At 44.5% G+C, this 19697-nt stretch overlaps 1 protein-coding gene across 16 annotated transcripts in view; it reads left to right on the top strand.

Annotated features, from left to right (window-relative positions):
- Positions 1 to 19697, top strand: part of Ppfia1 (PPFI scaffold protein A1) — an 88757-nt gene that overhangs the window by 34110 nt on the left and 34950 nt on the right. For 9 of the 16 annotated variants that reach the window (XM_076556036.1, XM_076556026.1, XM_076556021.1 and 6 more), the window contains exons 3-13: positions 1893 to 1994; positions 2177 to 2341; positions 2912 to 2986; positions 3362 to 3463; positions 3632 to 3850; positions 5056 to 5202; positions 8338 to 8472; positions 9340 to 9414; positions 9760 to 9843; positions 11531 to 11662; positions 19347 to 19409. In XM_076556036.1, coding sequence (XP_076412151.1) covers positions 1893 to 1994; positions 2177 to 2341; positions 2912 to 2986; positions 3362 to 3463; positions 3632 to 3850; positions 5056 to 5202; positions 8338 to 8472; positions 9340 to 9414; positions 9760 to 9843; positions 11531 to 11662; positions 19347 to 19409 — 1299 coding nt within the window. The remainder of the gene's footprint in view (positions 1 to 1892; positions 1995 to 2176; positions 2342 to 2911; positions 2987 to 3361; positions 3464 to 3631; positions 3851 to 5055; positions 5203 to 8337; positions 8473 to 9339; positions 9415 to 9759; positions 9844 to 11530; positions 11663 to 19346; positions 19410 to 19697) is intronic. The other 7 variants (XM_076556061.1, XM_076556058.1, XM_076556047.1 and 4 more) reach the window with 1 other exon arrangement.

The raw sequence follows: 19697 nt of genomic DNA, 5'->3' as shown, positions 1-19697 counted from the left end.
TACAGAGAAACTCTGTCTCGAAAAACCAAAAAAAAAAAAAAAAGCAAATAGGAGAATGGGAGCAGCTTGGGGATCTTAAAAGCAAGTCTGTAACAGTTTGTTACATTTGAAATGAAAGTGGAAGCCAGATACTTGGGAGGCTGCATCAGAAGAGTCGTAAGTTCAAGGTCAGATTGGGATACTTAAGTGAGACCCTGTCTTTAAAAAAAAAAAAATGAAAAAAAATATTACAAGCTGTTTGCTGCTGAGAGATGGAGCAATGCCAGATGATGCCATAGGATGTTGGCTTGTATGGGAATGAGGGCGACTGCAGGTCATCCTCCCTCATCCCAGGCAGTAACAGCCCGCAGCTTGGGCAGCCCTTGAGGGCTGCAACATGTGGCATTGCCATGTGAGCCTATGCTTAGTCTCAGTGTTCTTGGTCTCCGTGGCCCAGCTCCTGCTGCCAGGTCAAGAGTGGATCACCGTGGCTACTATTCCTGCAGGAGAACTGCTAATTTCTTCTGAGAGACATGGATGAGTTAAAATGATTACATGCTTCCCCCAGCCACCGGAAGTGGGGAGTGGGGGACAGACGCGGAGGGAGGGAGGGACGTTCCCTGGCTCTCCATTGACCATTGCACTCTCTCAACCATCTCCTCTGTCTCCCTCTAGCTGCTCCTTTAGAGATAGCTCTTTCAACTGTTGACTGTCTTCACCCATAGCCTGTGCTTGGCTTGGGGCACAGGCAAGCCTGATGAATCCAGAGTGGGTGACTGATAGTCAGTTGACTCTGAGTGACAAAAGTCTGATGTAGATGTGATTTGAACACACGACTCCCTCCCACCCCCCAGGGTGTCTCTGTATAGCACTGGCTGCCCTGAAACTCACTCTGTAGACCAGGCTGCCTGCCTGCCTGCCTTTGCCCAAGTGCTGGGGTTAAAGGCATGTACCACCACTTCCTGGCTCACACGACCAGCTTTTTAAAAGTAAAATTGCCCAACAACCACTCTTTATACTTTGAATGTCTGTTTCATTCTCTATCAGGTAGGCCATTATGCACCCCCCTTCCTTTAAGAAGCCCAGAGAAACAGCAGGTGCATTACTTCAAAGTAATTATTTCAAAGGCCTTGGCTCCTTTGAGAAACTGGCAGAAGCATGTGAACTCATGGTTTATACTCACACTCAGTAGACAGTGTGAGGAGTGCTCTGGGGCAGCACTGGGGATGGCCATCTGGATCTCTGGGTGCTCTCCTCACCTCTCTGCAAAAGGTTTGAGCTTGTGAAAAAGCTTTTTTTTTTTTGGTTTTTCGAGACAGGGTTTCTTTGTGTAGTTTTGGTGTCTGTCCTGGATCTCGCTCTGTAGACCAGGCTGGCCTTGAACTCACAGAGATCCTTAGATCCTTCTGGCCCTGCCTCCCAAGTGCTGGAATAAAGGTGTGTGCCACCACCGCCTGGCTGAAAAATCAGTTTTTAAGGTTTGGTTTTGAGCTCACTTTCTGCCTAAAAAGACTGGCCATGAAATGCCCCACAGAGAGGTCAGGCCAGGGAGTAACCTTCTAGGGCCTTTTCTTTTCTTCCTCCAGTTGTTCTAAGTCACATGTCTTAGTCACTAAAAATGCCTCTACCTGTTCCGTTCCTGATCTCCTGAGGTTGCTGAGGAGGTGGGCTTGGATTGCACTATGCCCACTGGCCATGACGGGGACACAGAGAGAGGGAAAGCTGGAGGGCTGGATGAGGGTCTAGGTTATTAAGGAAGCCTGGAGATAGGCCAGTCAGTCCCCCTTTCCCTGGAGGATCTTCCTGTGTGTTCCAGTGGGTGGGGACAGTGAATGCTCTTGGGGTCTTTTCTCTGCAGAGGTTTCTATTTGCTCATGAGTTCATTCAGTCTCTCTGTGCTTGTTGCCCTCTAGGAGTTTGCTGCGCTCACAAAGGAACTCAACGTGTGTAGGGAGCAGCTTCTGGAGAGGGAGGAGGAAATCGCTGAGCTGAAGGCAGAGAGGAACAACACCAGGGTCAGTCCCCTTTGCCTTTCCCACTCTGCAGAGTGGGCGGGCCATCAGCCCATCAGCACCATGGGACCTTAGAAGCCTTGGGGGCTGCTCTGCTTGTGCTGAGTTGAATCCATCTTCCCTTGCTGTGGGTGGAGTCTTACCTGTGAGGCAAGCACTTTATTGCCTGCTGGGCTCTGTTGCAGCTGCTGCTGGAGCACCTAGAGTGCCTAGTCTCCAGGCACGAGCGCTCTCTGCGGATGACAGTGGTGAAGAGGCAGGCACAGTCGCCTGCAGGCGTGTCCAGCGAGGTGGAGGTGCTGAAAGCACTCAAGTCACTGTTTGAGCACCACAAAGCCTTGGATGAGAAGGTACCATCACCACACTGACAGCACCTGCCCTGTCACGGGGGCTTCATGGACACTGTGGTCACTGTTTTATAACCTCTGGAGCGCCTGTGAAAAGCTTTTCTGTGGTTGAAGGCACCGGCCTCTGTGGCTGATGAGCATCCTTGCCTTGAATGTCTTAAAAATTGTAAAATTTTTCTGTCAGTGTGCTAATAAGAATTTTGGCCTAGTATGATTACCAACTCCTATAATCCTAGCACTTGAAAGGCCACGAGGGTTGCTGAGAGTTCAAGGCCAGTCTTGGCTGCATAGATAGTGCTAGGCCAGCTAGGGCTGTGCAGCAAGATTCTCTCTCAACCTTCTCCTCTCTGTCAAAAAAGCAAATAATAATAACTTAGTGGTCTGATTTATTTAGGAACAAGATTTTGCCACATTTAAAACACACACACCTGTGGTCCCTGTGCTTTGCTCAGAACAGAGCCACCGGGGTGTCGTTGGTGGCGGTAGAAAGCCAGTCTGTTGTGTTCCACTAATGCTGTGCTGCATTGGGCGTGCAGCAGGAGTCCACGTGCACACTCAGCCCTTCACTTGCAGGTACGAGAGCGACTCCGAGTAGCCTTGGAGAGGTGCAGCTTGTTAGAGGAGGAGCTGGGTGCTACCCACAAAGAGGTGAGCATGGGGTATTGTCATGGGGTTGGAACTGAAGGGGTTTGATTATTGTTGCTTAATTTAGAAGTGAGACAGTAATAGACGCAAGAAGTTACTTTTTTTCCCCCCTGAGCTGAGGCCCGAACCCAGTGCCTTACATGGAGTTACTTCTTTTCCTAGGTGTAGATCAGCCTGCTAGGGTCACTGGACTCACTCTCAGCCCTGAGCCTCTTCCAAGTGCCTCTGTCCACAAATGACAAATGGTTTCTAGAGCTCTGCTGGAGCCTTTGGCTGCACAACACTTATAGCCACTTGTCTCACAAAAGCCACTGGCCACCTTGATCATTCTTCTTACACAAAAATCTCATGCCGGTGTGTTCGAATTTTCTGTTTTAGCTAATGATTCTTAAAGAACAGAATAATCAGAAGAAAACACTAACAGATGGAATGCTTGACAGAAACCATGAACAGGAAAACACACCAAGCACCAACGGCAAGGCAAGTCCTTGGCTTTTTTTGTGGGGTCTCCGGTTTTGTTTTGCCATGTGGGGCTGTTGGGAAACTGTGGTGAGGTCTGTGTCCTCTGAGGAGCACACAGGTCACTCTGAGGGTCCCTGTTTTTCTGGAGGTATACCAAATAGGGTGCCATAAGGCTGTGCTTTTCAGAGATCTTCTGACGGCTCCTTGAGCCATGAGGATCTTGCCAAAGTGCTGGAGCTGCAGGAAGTCATAGACAGGCAGGCGAGAGAGCAGAGCCAGATGAAGGAGCGCCTGGCCTCCCTGTCCAGTCACGCAGCAGAGCTGGAGGAGGATCTGGACACAGCTAGAAAAGACCTCATCAAGTCTGAAGAGATGAACACGAAACTGCAGCGAGATGTCCGCGAAGTGAGTGTGGGCTGCACTTGGCTTCCCGTTCCCTTTGTCCTTTGCTCTCACTTACAGGGACTTTTGGGATGCAGATCGTGTGCCCTTCCCTCCTGCACTGCCCTCACGTGGAGATCACATGTCTCCACGGCTGCTGTAGTGTGCTCTCGCTTATGTTCCATTCCTTCTGACCTGCCCACAGCGCCCACAGACGTGGTATAGGTTATGCTTGTGTAGGAGAGAGGGAGTGTGCCAGCCGTCTTCTGTCATTTCGGATTGCTACACTCTGGTCCTCAGGGTCTTTATGGAAATATGTATTTATATAGACACCTCACAACCATTTTTTCCTTGGTAACTGTTCACAAGACCCTCATTAATCATGAGAAAAGAAATGAAAGCTGTGTGCTTTCTCGTAAAGCTCTTTCTGTCCCAGCTGAACCTGACTTTTGTTACCCCATGAGGCCCCTATCTTTAGCATGTATGAGACCAGGGAGCTTTAATTGTGGAGATGAATGTGATTTGTTGTAAGGATTCAGACTAAAGGAAACACTGTATGTATTATAGAACCTACCGGGCTGTGCTTTTCTTGGGCCACAGGGGATTAGTTATGTGGCAGAAAATTGTGATATTCTTTTAAGACTTGCTTCTTCAAAAAATATATTAAAGATTGCCAGCAGTCACTTAGAAAATATGGAAGGAGCTAAAACCCGAATTTGGGGATAGAAGACAGATATCAAACATGCCAAAAGTTCCAGTCCTGGTCTTGGTGTTTGGGCTTTGTAGCATTGGCTTTGATGCTGACTTTTGTTTCATTTGTCAACATGCTTGAGCTTTGCAAGTTTCTTCAGTTCTTACCTGAGAAAATGAAGCAATTCTGCCCACAGGCTATGTGAGCCTGGCTGTTGCTTGGGCAGACACAGGCTACACATTCACCACAGGTGCCTTCAGATTCTTGGATGCCTGAAGTGTCATATGGAGTGTTTTATTAATATTGTGTAGTCAGATACACACTTGGTGACAGGAGCAGATTGACCAGGCAAAGCTGCTCTTCATGTGGGTGAATATGCTTAAAGTACATCCATTTTACTCAGTTTGAAAAAACTGACAGTTTACTTGGGGGGAACAGCAGTTTCACGCTTGAGATGTACTTAGTCTTTTTGTCTCCTGAGTGTTCTGATGAGTTCTGCATTTCTCACCCCCATTTCCCTCTGGAATCCTCAACACAGGCGATGGCCCAGAAGGAGGATATGGAGGAGAGAATCACCACCCTTGAGAAACGCTACCTCGCAGCACAACGTGAAGCCACGTCTGTGCATGACCTCAATGACAAACTTGAAAATGAAATTGCAAATAAAGACTCCATGCACCGACAGGTACTGGGCTCTTGGGCTTCTCTCGAGCTGTAATTATTCCTAGCTGTGAAGTTGAAGACCTTACCTGTAAGATGCATGTTGGAAATCAAGTCCAAATGTCATTTTTCTTTTTCATTTTTTTTTATTTTATTTATTTATTTTTTATATTATGTGCATGGATATTTTGCCATAAGTGTCAGGTTCCCTGGAACTGGAATTACAGACAGTTGTGAGCTGTCATGTGGGTGCTGGGAATTGAACCTGGATCCTTTGGAAGAGCAGTCAGCGTTCTTAACCACTGAGCCATCTCTCCAGCCCCCACAAATGTCATTTTTCTTGTGAATTACTACTTAACAGTTTATAGAACCTTGATTCTTCTGTTTCCTTCTTTCCTTTTTTTGGTATGAGTGTACATCTGTGCCTGTGCATGTTCATGTGTGTGCATGTGTAGGTGTGTGCACGCAGAGGCCAGAGGTCAAAGTCGGTGTCTTTTTCTCTTCTGTGCTCCACCTTAATTTTTTTTTTTAATTTAAGACATATTTTAAGCTTTGTTTCTATTTTTAATCATGTGTACTTGTGTGTGGGTATGTGCCTGTGGAGTTCAGAAGAAGGGATGGGATCCTCTGTAGCTGAAGTTACAGGTGGTTGTAAACCAGTGAATGTGGGTTCTGGGAATCAAACCTGGGTCCTCCGCAAGAGCAGCAAATGCTCTTAACCCCTGAGCCGTTTCTGTAGCCTCTCCACTGTGAGATTTTGAGATAGACTCTCACAGAGTGTGGAGCTCACATACCGTCTAGACTGGCAGTGCAGTGGGTACCAAGGTTCCTGCCTTATCTGCATCCCCAGTGCTGGGATCACAAGCATGTGTTTCTGCTTTTTATAAATGTGGGTGCTGAGGCTTGAACTCAGGGTCTCATGCTTGCACAGTTGCTAGTCTGCCCACTGAGCTGTCTCCCCAGCCCTCTCTTTGGTTTCATTGGAAGCCAATTGCTTCTTAGCCCTTTCACTAAATAAGTAGTGGTAAAGAACTTGCTGGTGCCGGGCGGTGGTGGCGCACGCCTTTAATCCCAGCACTCGGGAGGCAGAGGCAGGCGGATCTTTGTGAGTTCAAGGCCAGCCTGGGCTACAGAGCGAGATCCAGGAAAAAGGCGCAAAGCTACACAGAAAAACCCTGTCTCGAAAAACCAAAAGAAAAAAAAGAACTTGCTGGCAGTGCTGAACAGTGCACTCTAGAACCAGAAGTCAGGCTATAGGAGCTGGCAGGCACCCTGTTCCTCAGGATATATATGGTCTCAGGTTATTGAGAGTTAACTAGAAAAACCCAGCCAGACTGCTTGAAAGTATTTTATAAAGGGCAAAGGGCGTTGCTTGACCAAAAATAAATTAGGCAGCTGTGAAAACTGCTGCCATGACGTAGTACTCAGGAACTGTGGCGGGTCCTGATGTGTGCTGTGTTCACACTCAGAGCAGGGGGATGGTGCCCACAGACAGTAGCCTCCGTGGTCTCGCACTCTCCCACTTGCACTGACTTAGACTTTCTGCAGCGAGTTTCATATCTAAGCATTTACAGAGCAGCCCAAGCATCTTGCCACGGGCTGTGCTTTCAGGCAGCACTCTGGGAAGGGACTCCTCTGTCAGAATGAGTAACTCACATTCCTTTAGTGTATTAGTTTCTTTTTTTGTTTGTTTGTTTGTTTGGTTTTGTTTGTTTGTCTTTTTTTTTTTTTTTTTGAGACAAGGTTCCTCTGTGTAGGCTTGGCTGTCCTGGAATTTGCTCTGTAGACCAGCCTGGCCTTGAACTCATAGATCCTCCTGCCTCTGCCTCCTGAGTGCTGGAATTAAAGGCGTGTGCCACCACCCCATCAGTTTTTGTTTGTTTTTACTGTTTTTTTTTTTTTTAACATTTTATTGTGTGTGTTGGCTTTTTTGTTTTGCTTTTTTTCCCCCTTTTATTTTACAATGCCATTCAGTTCTACATATCAGCCACAGGTGCCCCTGTTCTCCCCCCTCCCACCCTCTCCCTTTACCCCCAGCCCACCCCTCATTCCCACCTCCTCCAGGGCAAAAGCCTCCCCCGAGGACTGCGATCAACCTGGTAGACTCAGTCCAGGCAGGTCCAGTCCCCTCCTCCCAGACTGAGCCAAGTGTCCCTGCATAAGCTCCAGGTTTCAAACAGCCAACTCATGCAATGAACACAGGACTCTGTCCCACTGCCTAGTTGCCTCCCAAACAGATCAAGCCAATCAACTGTCTCACCTATTCAGAGGGCCTGATCCAGCTGGGGGCCCCTCAGCCTTTGGTTCATAGTTCATGTGTTTCCATTCATTTGGCTATTTTTTTTTTTCAATAATTGAGTAAAACCGAAATTTATTATAAGCCACAGTCGTCCTAGGGACCTCCATGCTATATATATAGCCTCCATGGTTCTATGGGTTGTGGTCTGATTGTTCTTTATTTTATATCTAGAATCCACTTATGAGTGAGTACATACATACCATGACTGTCTTTCTGGGTTTGGGTTAGCTCACTCAGGATGATTTCTTCTAGTTCCATCCATTTGCCTGCAAATTTCATGCTTTCATTGTTTTTCTCTGCTTAGTAGTACTCCATTGTGTATATGTACCACATTTTTTTCATCCATTCTTCCGTTGACAGGCATCTAGGTTATTTCCAGGTTCTGGCTATTACAAATAGTGCTGCTATGATCATAGCTGAGCATGTATCTTTATGGTATGAATCAGCATTCCTTGGGTATATGCCCAAGAGTGGGATGGCTGGGTCTTGAGGTAGTTCGATTCCTAATTTTCTGAGAAACCGCCATACTGATTTCCACAGTTTTTGTTTGTTTTTACTGTTTTTTTTTAAAGATTTATTTATTTATTTTATATATGTGGGTGTTCTATCTGCACGTACACCTTTATGCCAGAAGAGGGTACCAGATCTCATTATAGATGGTTGTGAGCCACCATGTGGTAGCTGGGAATTGAACTCAGGACCTCTGGAAGAGCTGCCAGTGCTCTTAACCGCTGAACCATCTCTCCAGCCCCTTATTATTTAAAACAAACAAACAAAAACAGATAAAAGCTTTGAAGCCAGTAGATGCTTTGTCAGGTGTCTAAAGCAGCAGCCTGAACTCTTGATGTTGTACCTTTCTAGACGGAAGATAAGAACCGACAGTTGCAAGAGCGATTGGAGTTGGCAGAGCAAAAGCTGCAGCAGACCCTGCGAAAAGCTGAGACACTGCCAGAGGTGGAGGCTGAGCTGGCCCAGAGGGTGGCTGCACTCTCCAAGGTGCGTCTGGGCCGTGTGAGGTCCTATGTATGGCCTTGATGTCCTAGTCAGTGCATCAGCATCTATGGAGTGTCCATGCTGTTGTGTGATGGGAGCGCTGTTTGTGTGTAGCTCAAGACCCTCATTCCCCATCAGTCCCCAAACCTGTCAGGTAAAAGCTGCTGTCTTTGGTGTTAGCATCCAAGAGTCACAGCTTCTTGGGTTATTTATCTCACCAACTTGAAGAAAGGCTGGAGCTTCTCTTAGAAAAGGAAAATAACATTTGTCTTTTAAGACAGTCACACAGTTTTAGTAATTTTCTTTTGAGATTACTTTAAAATGTTTATTTGCTCATTGAAATGGATTCTTACTATCTACCCATGCTGGCCCTAAACTCCTGCCTCTAGTAACCCTCCTGTCTCAGCCAGCAGAATAGCTGGGACTTCAGGTTTATATCACAATGCTTAACATAAAGTTTTTAATGTAATGCTCTTGTTTTCTACTACCCTTGTTAAGGTGTATGTCCTTTGGGTCCTCACCATCCACATCAGGGTAGGCAGGAATCAGGAGCTTCGAGAGTGACGGGTGGGTGCCCTGTTTGTGAGGCACAGCAGCATGAAGAGAAGCTGTGGATGTATCCCCAGCATGAGTCCTGTTTCCCAGACTTGGGCTTAATTGCTGGGGAGGGTTGGGAAAGGGGCCCAGATGGAGACAGCATCCTGTTGGTGAGGGAAACTTAGGGTAGACCCTGTTCCCACTCCTGTACCTCGGTGTGGACACTGGAGTCCTTGTCAACTATAACAGAACCTTGCTTTTGTTCTCCCTGGCCCCCTCCTAAAGTCTCGGTTTCTTTTCTCCCTGCTGTCCTCCTGTTCTGTTGCTTTGTAGTCTGGTCCTTTGTCTTCTGGGAGTTCTGCTGCTAAGGAAGCTAAACTGTTGGAGCTTACTTCCAAGCTTAGGAAGGTAGAACTGTGCCCTATGCTTGTGCTTGTTGCTTCCTGCTCCCCATGCTGACCACCAGAGGCACTCAGCAGATGGGTTGTCCAAGGCAGGCCAGTGTGGGGGGACACAGAAAGGCAGTCACTAGCACCTGCCACACTTGAGGTCAACATGAGAGGATTAGTCACTTCACAGTATAGACACTGACACCACAGAGGAGGTGCTGATGTATATGAATGAGGAAGTGTTGTCCCTTTGCCAGGCCTGACATGGTCCACACAGCATGTGGTGCTTGCTGCTGCTACAGTAGTATGTAGCTGGTGTAAATGACATGAGCAGAGGATCAGCTTCTGTCATCTTTGCTGGCAGGCCGAGGAGAGACATGGCAACATTGAAGAGAGGCTGCGGCAGATGGAGGCACAGCTGGAGGAGAAGAATCAGGAGCTGCAGCGGGTATGGATGGGGCTGAGCCTGGCTTCCAGGTGGGACACAGGCCACTGCGGGCTTGGGCTTCTCTGTCCCAGTTCCTCCTTCCATCGGTTCTTGTCCTGTGGACCTGTGCTCTGGTCCTTTTGGACTGCACCAGTGTGTTCGTTATCCACTGGCAGCAGAGGTGTCACCAGGCAGCAAGCACTTCCGGCACAGTCAGGCTTCTTGGGGGCACAAGGCTTCTTGCTTTTCTATCCCCTTAAGGGAACTGCTGGGTCTCCCTAGAGTAGTGGTTTTCAACCTCTCTGATGCTGCCACCCTTTAACACAGTTCCTCATGTTGTAGTGACCCCAACCATAAAATTATTTCTTTGCTACTGTTATGAATCATAGTGTAAATATCTGCTCTGCAGGATGATCTTAGGTTACCCCTGTGGAGGAGGTTGCAACCCACGGGTTGAGAAACACTTCCCTAGAGCCTGAACCTAAACCTCAAGGCCTGTCTCCTTAGGTTACTGGCCCTGCTCAGCATGAGGTTCTGAAATCCCACATTCAGGTCAGAGCATTGACCCTGACCCTGTCCTCAGGTCCTGAATTGTCACTCAGGATGTGATGGTATCAGAGCAGGAGCACCAATGCTCACCTGCCTTAGTGAGCAGCTGGGAGAGTGCTGTTTCAGCTGGGTCAGAGGGCTTGTCCTGGGAGAGGCAGGCAGAGGCATCAGGACACAGGGCATGGGCTCTCTCTGCCACGGGCCTGCTGTGGAGGAAGTCTGCATGGTTGTGTGACTGTGGAACCTTTGCACAGCATGGCAGCCAGTGTTTTCCATCAATTTAAGACTGCAGAGAACTAGGAGAATATCTGGGAAATGATATTTAAGCTCTTGTAGAAGTCTTAGGCAACATAGGCTTAGGCACATCATCACAGAGCCTGTGAGGCTTATACACAGTGTCACTGAGCTCTGAATAGACAATCATGTTTGCACTTGAACTTCCAGCTGTTTGGCTTTGAGAGTGTTCAGATGTGGATAGAAACAGGCACACTCTTCAGAGAAGGGCTGTCAGGCGCATGCCTGGCAAGCCTCCTCACATGTGGCAGCTATTTTCTGTTGGGCACAAAGCTGAGGGTCTTAGGAGGCTCTATCACCCATGCTTCCCCCACGCAGGGTTGCTGGGCCTGGTGCAGCCCTTCCTTGGGGTTTCAGTCCTGTCTGGGTGCTGGGGCTTGAGTGAGGTATGCTTGGGTGTGTGCTGAGCAGGCCTAGCTCCAGCCTTGAGTTAGCACATTGTAAAGTTACTACGTTGTCATTTGTAGTTTTGAGTGTAGGTAGAGATGCCCTGCATCTCTACTGACTAAAGATCAGCTTGTTCAGCTTTCACTTGGTAGATTTAATTCTTTTCCCCTTGAAGCCAGACCCAAGCTTTTATTCACATCCAGAGACATTGTTGGGCTAATATGCAAATGGACTGATCCCCTCCAATTTCTTCTGTCCTCTCATGGAACTCGGCTAAGAGCAATTGAGAGCTAGAGACAGGTGACATTCTTGGGACGTTCATAAGTCTTTTCTAGTTCACAGCCTCACCAAGATTGTCTTGATTGTCTCATCCCTGTGGATGAGAGGAGGGGAGCATAGCTTCTGGTAACCATTGGTCCTGGTGCTTCTGAAGAGCTAGACATGAGCCTGAAGTTGGAAACTTCCCCTCCTGTTTTAGGCAAGGCAGAGAGAAAAGATGAACGAGGAACATAATAAGCGCCTGTCTGACACTGTGGACAAGCTGCTCTCGGAGTCCAATGAGAGGCTGCAGCTGCATCTGAAGGAGAGAATGGCGGCGCTGGAGGACAAGGTGGGCAGATGAGCTGCCGTGCTCCCAGGGAGAATGGCTTGGGACATGCTCTCCTGCAGACAGGGAAAGACATTAGCTGCTCTCTGTCACCTGCTAGCTGTGTTTCTCCCCATTTGAGTGCTGTTTGTGTGTCCGCCCTCCCCTTACATTTACTTCTTTTGTGTGTGCTGGTGTTTTGTCTGCATGTGTGTCTGTACACTGCTTGCACGACTGGTGCCCAAGGAGGTCAGAAGAGGGCCTGGGATCCCCTGGGACTGGAGTCACCGTCAGTTGCCATGTGGTGCTGGAGATCAAACCAGGGCCCTCTGGAACAATCACCAGTATCCAAGTGTTAACCTGTAGGATGGAGAAAGAAGGCCAGTGGCTTCCACAGAGGGCCAGTTGGAAATAAAATACATCTGGCTTTCCATGCTAGCTTAATCATGTCATTTTGTTCTCATCACTCCACACAAGTAGCTGTAGTCTTTCTTATGGAATCCTATTGAAGATTATGTAGCCTTAAAGTAAATGCAGCCTGTTCTCTGTTGTGTTATTTCACAATCTTATCAAAATAAGCTAAAAATACATTTGAAAGCCAAGAAAGTCATTACTGTAAGAACAAGAATAACGATTGCTAGAACAAGAAATCTGTTAAATGATGTACAGGATTAATAAGCTAAAGTATCTATAATGCTTTCTTTCCATAGTATCCATTCCAGTCCTATCAGGTAACCTTTTTGAGAAAGTTTCTTTAATTTCTTGCTGTAAATCATAAATCATTTGAGAAAAATTAAAGTGACCCATCAAATGCATCTTAACCTTTTCCCAGTTGTATTAGTTTGGGTTTCTATTGCTGAGGAGACACCATGGCCATGGCAACTTTTATAAAGAAAACATTTAATTTAATTTAATTCAGATGTTCAGTCAATTATGATCATGAAGGGGAGCGTGCTGGCAGACATGGTGCTGGAGCTGAGAGTCCGTACATCCTGACTCAGAGGCAACAGAAAGTCAACTGGTTGTTACACTGAGGGAAGCTTTAGAAAAAGATCTCAAACCTGCACCCACAGTGGCACACTTCCAACAGAAGGTGTGGCCCAGATTAAAGGTGCTTCATCCAGCCTCCTCCAACGAGGCCACACCTCCTAGTAGTGTCACTCCCTATGAATTATGGGGGCCAGATACATTCAAACTACCACAGCTCACTTACAGTTTCAGAGGCTCATTCCATTATTGTCATGGCGGGAAGAATGGTGGCATGCAGGCAGTCATGGTGCTGGTTACATTTTGATCAAAAGGCAATAATAGCAAGTGGACTGTGACGCTAAGTGAAGCTTAAGCAAAAGAGACGTCAAAGCCTGCCCCCATAGTGACACACTTCCTTCAACAATGCCACATCTCCCAGTAATGCCACTCCCTGTGAGCTTATGGGGACCAATTAATTCAAACTACCACACTAGTCATACTTACTATTATGGTACTTTAAAGATGTAATGTAATAGAATGTAACATTCCAATCACATTTTATTTGTTCCCTCAATATTTCTAACTGATCTCCCATTAGTATTACATATAGTTTGTCTCATATCAGCTATTTCATTAACTAGCTCACTATTTTATTTTGTGGAGTCCTAAGTTCTGTAGAATTCTTATGCCAGACTCCAACAAACTCAGCAGTTTGAATTTCTTTATGACACACCAGTCCAGCTGTAGCAGCTACAGTAGTTAATGCAGTAATTCCCATAACTATATCAGTAACCAGTCCATCTTCCTACAAGCTCTTAATACTCTTTCAATGAGCTTCTGTGCTAGACTCATCACAGGTGAGTCTTGCCATGGCCTTGACAGCTTCATTGGTATCCAGACTGCTGGCCTTGATCTAAGAATGTATAAACGTTCAGAGGTGGCATTTAAAGACATACTAGAATTAACACAGGTATGAAGAGTGCAGTGTCACTGTATAAACCCCTTCAGCTGATGTTCATTTATTATTATTTACGCATTTGAAGTTTGGAAGAATGTCTAAAATGTGTCTTTGTGCTATATAAAACAATAGAGGAGAGGCTCTCGTGAGCCTCTTTGAACTGTTTTCTTTTTGTCAGTCTGACTGACCTTCTATCAGACCAAAGGAAAGCATAAAACTAAAGAGCAAACAGAATCCACTTAATTAACCATAGTCACCATTTTTTAAAGCTTTAAACTTAAGGATTGTAATCTATGATTGGTATCTTTAAATTTTTAGGACAGTTTTAATTATGAACTTAAGAAGACTTTCCTACTAGGTAACAGGATATTTAGAAGTAGCTAAGATAATCATAGAAAATCCTGAAGTAGAAAACAGTTGGATTTTTCCATGCAAGCATGAAAGTACCTATTCAGTTGATACTGTACATGAAAAAAAATTGTGAGCAATCTCAAAGCAGAACAGTTCCATGGAGAAGAACTTGTTGGAAGGCTTAACCTTGAAAACATATAGAAGGCCAAAGCTTGTGCCTGTAAATGAATTAAATTTGTACTTGACATAACTACAAACTTAGTTCTGAGCACATTGAAAAATCTGATCTTTTATAAGGTGATTAATATGCATGTCTTAATTATCTTTTAACAGTTTATGACAAGTTAGTAACTTTTTTAAAAATTTTATAATATAATTTAATTCTACATATCAGCCACGGATTCCCTTGTTCTCTCCCCCCTACCCTCCCCCCAGCCCACCCCCCATTCCCATCTTCTCCAGGGCAAAGACCACCCCCCCCTCGAGGATTGAGATCAACCTGGTAGACTCAGTCCAGGCAGGTCCAGCCCCCAAGTTAGTAACTTTTATAAGATTAGGATTTTACAATTTTAGATATACATCTCTAAGTTAATTTTTGTTAACCTGAGTATGCCTTTGTAACCTTAGGAATTTATCATCATACAAAAATCTATTTTAATCCAAAATAATAATAAGCAGAGGGTTTATTAGGACTAAGAAATTTAATGGGTGTTGTCTTTTTACCGATAACAGCCATAGCTGTTCTTGGCTTTTCTTCTAGGCAGTTTTTTGTTTTGTTTTGTTTTTTGCTGGTGTATTTTTTTAGAGACAGAGGTGCCTGCATTTCATTATTACTGTCATGTTTTAATAAAATTGGATTTATTTATTTATTATTATTGTTTTAAAACAAGGAAACTGAGCTGAAGAAGCACAATAAGCCTTTTTTAATTTTTGTCACTTTCTTTCACTTCTGTCTCCAAACAACTCATGTCCCATCCATTCCAACTTTCTGTTCGACTCTTTTCTCAAGTTCCTCATTCCAGATGTTTTCTTTCCACTATAGCCTTCCTACATATACAGTTCTCTGTAACATTCTTTTTCCCTCGATTAGGTAGGTTTCCAGTCTCAGTGCATCTTTATCCTTCATGTGCTAATTTATACATGAAGTGCGTTAATGTTGAGTGAGCCTCAGTCTTTCTCAGGATATGCATTTTGGATGAGGATGTGCAAACTGGAGTTCCAAAGCTATCCATTATGATCCTAAGACTGATTCTTCTTACTCTGTCCAATCAACTGTCATCCAAATTTATAAAAACAGAAGAGTTTAAAAAATATATTTTTAAAAAAAATATTCAGTGGCTGAGAAACATCTAATAATACTTTTGAGCTGTATAACGTAGAGTGAGTACAATCTTTTTGTAGATCATGTGGAATTTTAAACATGCTCTTTGTTCTTTTTAATAAAAGCATTAAAAGCAATCTCTATAGGACGATTAATTTTAGAGGTAACTTTAGGCAATACCCACGGAATATTTTTTTTTTTTTCAAGACAGGGTTTCTCTGTGTAGCTTTGCGCCTTTCCTGGAACTCACTTGGTAGCACAGGCTGGCCTCGAACTCACAGAGATCCGCCTGCCTCTGCCTCCTGAGGGCTGGGATTAAGGCGTGCGCCACCACCACCGCCCCGCCCCACGGAGTATTTTTATGAAATCTTTTTTTTAAAAAATGGTTATTCCTGCCACCAATTCCATTTCTTTTCTTTCTTTCTTTCTTTTTTAAAAAAAATTATTTAATTTTATTATACATACGTTGGTGTGAGGGTGTCAGATCCCCTGGAACTAGAATTACAAACAGTTGTGAGCTTCCATGTGGGTGCTGGGAATTGAACCCAGGTCCTCTGAAAGAGCAGTCAGTGCTTTTAACCGCTAAGCCATCTCTCCAGCCCCTTTTTATGAAATCTTAAAAAGAAGATCCTGGGGGCTGGAGAGATGGCTCAGTGGTTAAGAGCACCAACTGCTCTTCCAGAGGTCCTGAGTTCAATTCCCAGCAACCACTTGGTGGCTCACAACCACTTGTAATGAGATCTGGTGCCCTCTTCTGGCCTGCAGGGAAACATAATAAATCAATAAATCAATAAATAAAATCCTTTTTTTTATAGATCCCAAGTAACATGTTAATGCAACCTTCCAATTATTAACAGTGTGAAACAATTACCTGTATTTTATTTAGTGGAAAAATAATTTTTGTAGGCTTTCTATCAGTAAGAGATTTTTTTTTTAAACTACTTAGTATCCATATTATTTAATAAGCTAATAACCTGTTCTGTTTCAGGTGTTACATTTTTATAGAATTTAACAAGAATTTCCAGAAAGCAACTTAAAGGGCAGAGCCAAATCCTCAGAAATGATAAGCAGACAAGAGTGTACTCAGTGATATTATAAATTTTGTGCTTTTAGTTTATTTACTATGAAAATTGAGTATTAATCAGACAATCAGGAGAAAAGAACATCCTTGATGTAATGAATGACTAATACCTTTGGAAATTTAAACAGCATTGGCATATTACTTTATGTCCTGGTTATGATTGCTTCTGTACTAGAAGTTGGGCTTGTTTTAATATTTTCTTCCATGAAGGGACCATTGATACTGAGTTATCCAACTATTAGGGAGAAATAAAAACATTTAAACAAAAATTAGGCAAACAACAAGAAAATTCTAAGTTCTATGTTAGTTCATGCTGCAGCCATGGAGTCCTGCCCATCATTCTTTGGAATTCAGGTGTTGCCCCTCTGCTTGAGGGGGAGGGGCTTGGCAGAAAAGATTGACACGCTGTCATTAATTTCTTTCTTTCTTTCTTTCTTTCTTTCTTTCTTTCTTTCTTTCTTTCTTTCTTTCTTTCTTTCTTTCTTTCTTCTTCTTCTTCTTCTTCTTCTTCTTCTTCTTCTTCTTCTTCTTCTTCTTCTTCTTTTTAATCTGGACAAACCTTTCTCCTTCCTTTATTTTGAGAAGAGGCTTTTTTCTGTCCTTTATTTTTTGTTTCTGGGGTCTTTCTATTTGCAGGCATTGATTAAACATTTTCTCTTCTACCAGGAAAATCCTTTTTCATTTACTCTTTTTCCACTGGGTAGGGCCTTTTTATTCTTTGTCTCAGGAGCCATTTTACTTTTATATCTGTAATATTCACAATTGTGCAATTAATGCTCTCCCTTTTACCAAACATTTTAGCAGCTGTACATACTGCTGCTCCTGAGATGGGGATTCCCTATGTCCCTGCCAAATCCTGGAGTCCTTAATTACCAGTGAGCAAACTTTTATTTTTATTTTTTTTTTTTTAAATACACTACCTATTTTGGTGTGTTCATAGATGCATGTGTGTATGTCTGTGTGTGTGCATGTGTGTGGAAGGCAGAGGTGTGTGTTTGTGTGTTTAATTTATTTATTATGTATACAGTGTTCTGCCTGCACACCAGAAGAAGGCACCAGATCTCATTACAGATGGTTGTGAGTCTCCATGTGGTTGCTGGGATTTGAACTCAGGACCTCTGAAAGAGCAGCCAGTGTGCTCTTAACCTCTGAGCCATCTCTCTAGCCCACCAGTGAGCAAACTTTTTATCTCCAGTCCTGGAGTGGCTGGATCCTTCTTTTTTCTGAGCCCCACATTGGGCGCCATATGTCCATGTTCTATGTTATGCGTGTCAAAGAAAGAGAGTAACTCCTGCATGTTTTACAGCTTTAGCAGAAACAGGAGAGTCAACTTCTGATGAACTGATTGTCTCCTGTCTTCACAAAAGCCTCTTTATTGTTAACCCAAGAGCTGGTTTTAGCAAGTCAATTTCCGCATACCAAAACTTCTTATCTGGAATTGTTTGAAGGAACCATTACCTAAGCAATTCTCAACTGTACAAAACTTCCTGGTTTGCCAGGTCTGTTTCCAGACTAAGTTATGCAAAGGCTCTGTGAATCCTTCAAAAGATAACAATCCTTCAGATAACAATCACTGACTATTTACAAAAGGTTACTTCAAAGCCTAGGTGCTATCACTCCCGGATTCAAGCCAGATAGGATGGATCTGTTGAATATCACACTACAGAACCCAGTACTACCAGCCCAGGGGTGTCCCCACCCACAATGGGCTGGGCCGTCTCACCTCAATCCTAATGAAGAAAATGTCCTACAGGTTTGCCTATGGCTTGATCTAATGGAGTCATTTTCTCAATTGAGGCTCCCTTCTCTCTGACAAGGACTCCAGCACAGTTAATATAAAATTAGCCAGCACAGTGAAATTTGGTTTTCTCAAATTTATTGACAGAAATGGGCTCTAGCTAGCTTGTCCCACAGGCACCTATACTAGGGCTTAGCTTTGGCCAAACCTCACCCTTACTTACACTTTGATTGAGAGTCAATTTCCTTTTCAGCACACATGCAGCACTTCAGGAGCTCAGCTCAGGTACTCCCAGGTTTCAGCAATTGCCTTTCTTTCATTTGGTTTGGAAGAAGGCTAAGCCTGGCTTCTAGGAGGGACCCAGATGACCCAGAGTACATTGAGGTGTGGGTCTCCACAGAGAGGCCTATTGAGCAGTAGTTGGGCTCAGACTTGAGAGGGCCTGTCCCAGTATGCTGCATTTCTTGAGAAACATACTTAGGATGGTACTCGAATGGGGTTATGCTGGTGGAGAATTGTGGGTACCTGCGAGAGGATTGGAGAGTGCTGTCAGTAGACCATGCAGACTAGTCCCTCTGACTTTCACGACGGCCTGTGCATCGTCCTAGGCTATGGGGAAGTTTTTAAAAGTTCTTTTTTTCTTTTAGATAGTTCTAATAATAGCCCAGGAACACTAATAGTCTTGGTCTAATAATAGCCTTGAATTCCTGATCTTCTTGCCTCAGCCTCCAGAGTCTGAGACTACAGGCATGTAAGGGCCTGCTTTAGATAGGAATGAGTTTGTCTTTTAACTTTACATATGAAACTTCATTTTGTGTTTCCTAAGTGACCAGTGAATGCCCCAGTCCAAAGTAACTGTAGACCACTTGCAAGAGGTTATGAAACAAATTTGAAAGTCAAGTCAAGTATGATGGTTCGTTCATACCTGTCATCCCAGATGCTGAGGCAGGAAGATTGCTGCAAGGTTCAGACTAGTTTGGTCTACAGACTAAGACTCTTTAAAAAAAAAAAAAAAAAACTCAAAACAAAACCAAAAAAAAACCCAGCATCAGCAAAAGCCCTTGCACTATGAATGTGGCAGGCCTACTTTAAGACTGGTTAGTGAAGAAATATTGTACACAGAGATAGACAGGCCAGCATCTGACCTCACTCGTGGTTGGCATTGATTGAGTGAGCTGTGGCCTTGCCAGGCCCTTCTTTCAGGGCTGCTCTCTGGTTTAAGCAAGTGCAGTTATTATGTTCTGTGGACCATTTTAAAGAACCAACCCTGAAGGACATTCTCTTCTTCAGAATTCTTTACTGCGGGAAGTCGAAAATGCAAAGAAGCAACTGGAAGAGACGCAGCATGATAAGGTACTTCACTCTCCACTCAGTGAGAAGTCCCAGAAGAGCTGACGTGAGTTATTGCAGTGACAGGGACCGCAGGGGTTTGGAAGGATTGAGACCAACCCTCCTGGTAGCTCTCTTAGTCCTCATAGTTTGCAGCCCCTTAGCAAACATGCTGTACACTTCATGTACATGGTCTCCAACCCTGGGTCCTTGGGGAGGTGGGGGTCTGACTAACATTAGCATGGGCCTCTTGTAAGAGACAGGGCCAGCAGGGATCTGCTGGGTGGGAGGGAGTGGGAGATGATAAGACCT

This window comes from Peromyscus maniculatus, chromosome 1 (assembly GCF_049852395.1).
Source record: "Peromyscus maniculatus bairdii isolate BWxNUB_F1_BW_parent chromosome 1, HU_Pman_BW_mat_3.1, whole genome shotgun sequence".
NCBI classification, from domain to species: Eukaryota; Metazoa; Chordata; class Mammalia; order Rodentia; family Cricetidae; genus Peromyscus; species Peromyscus maniculatus.
The sequence above is the reverse complement of the archived record's forward strand: the minus strand, read 5'-3'. Positions and strand labels throughout refer to the sequence as shown.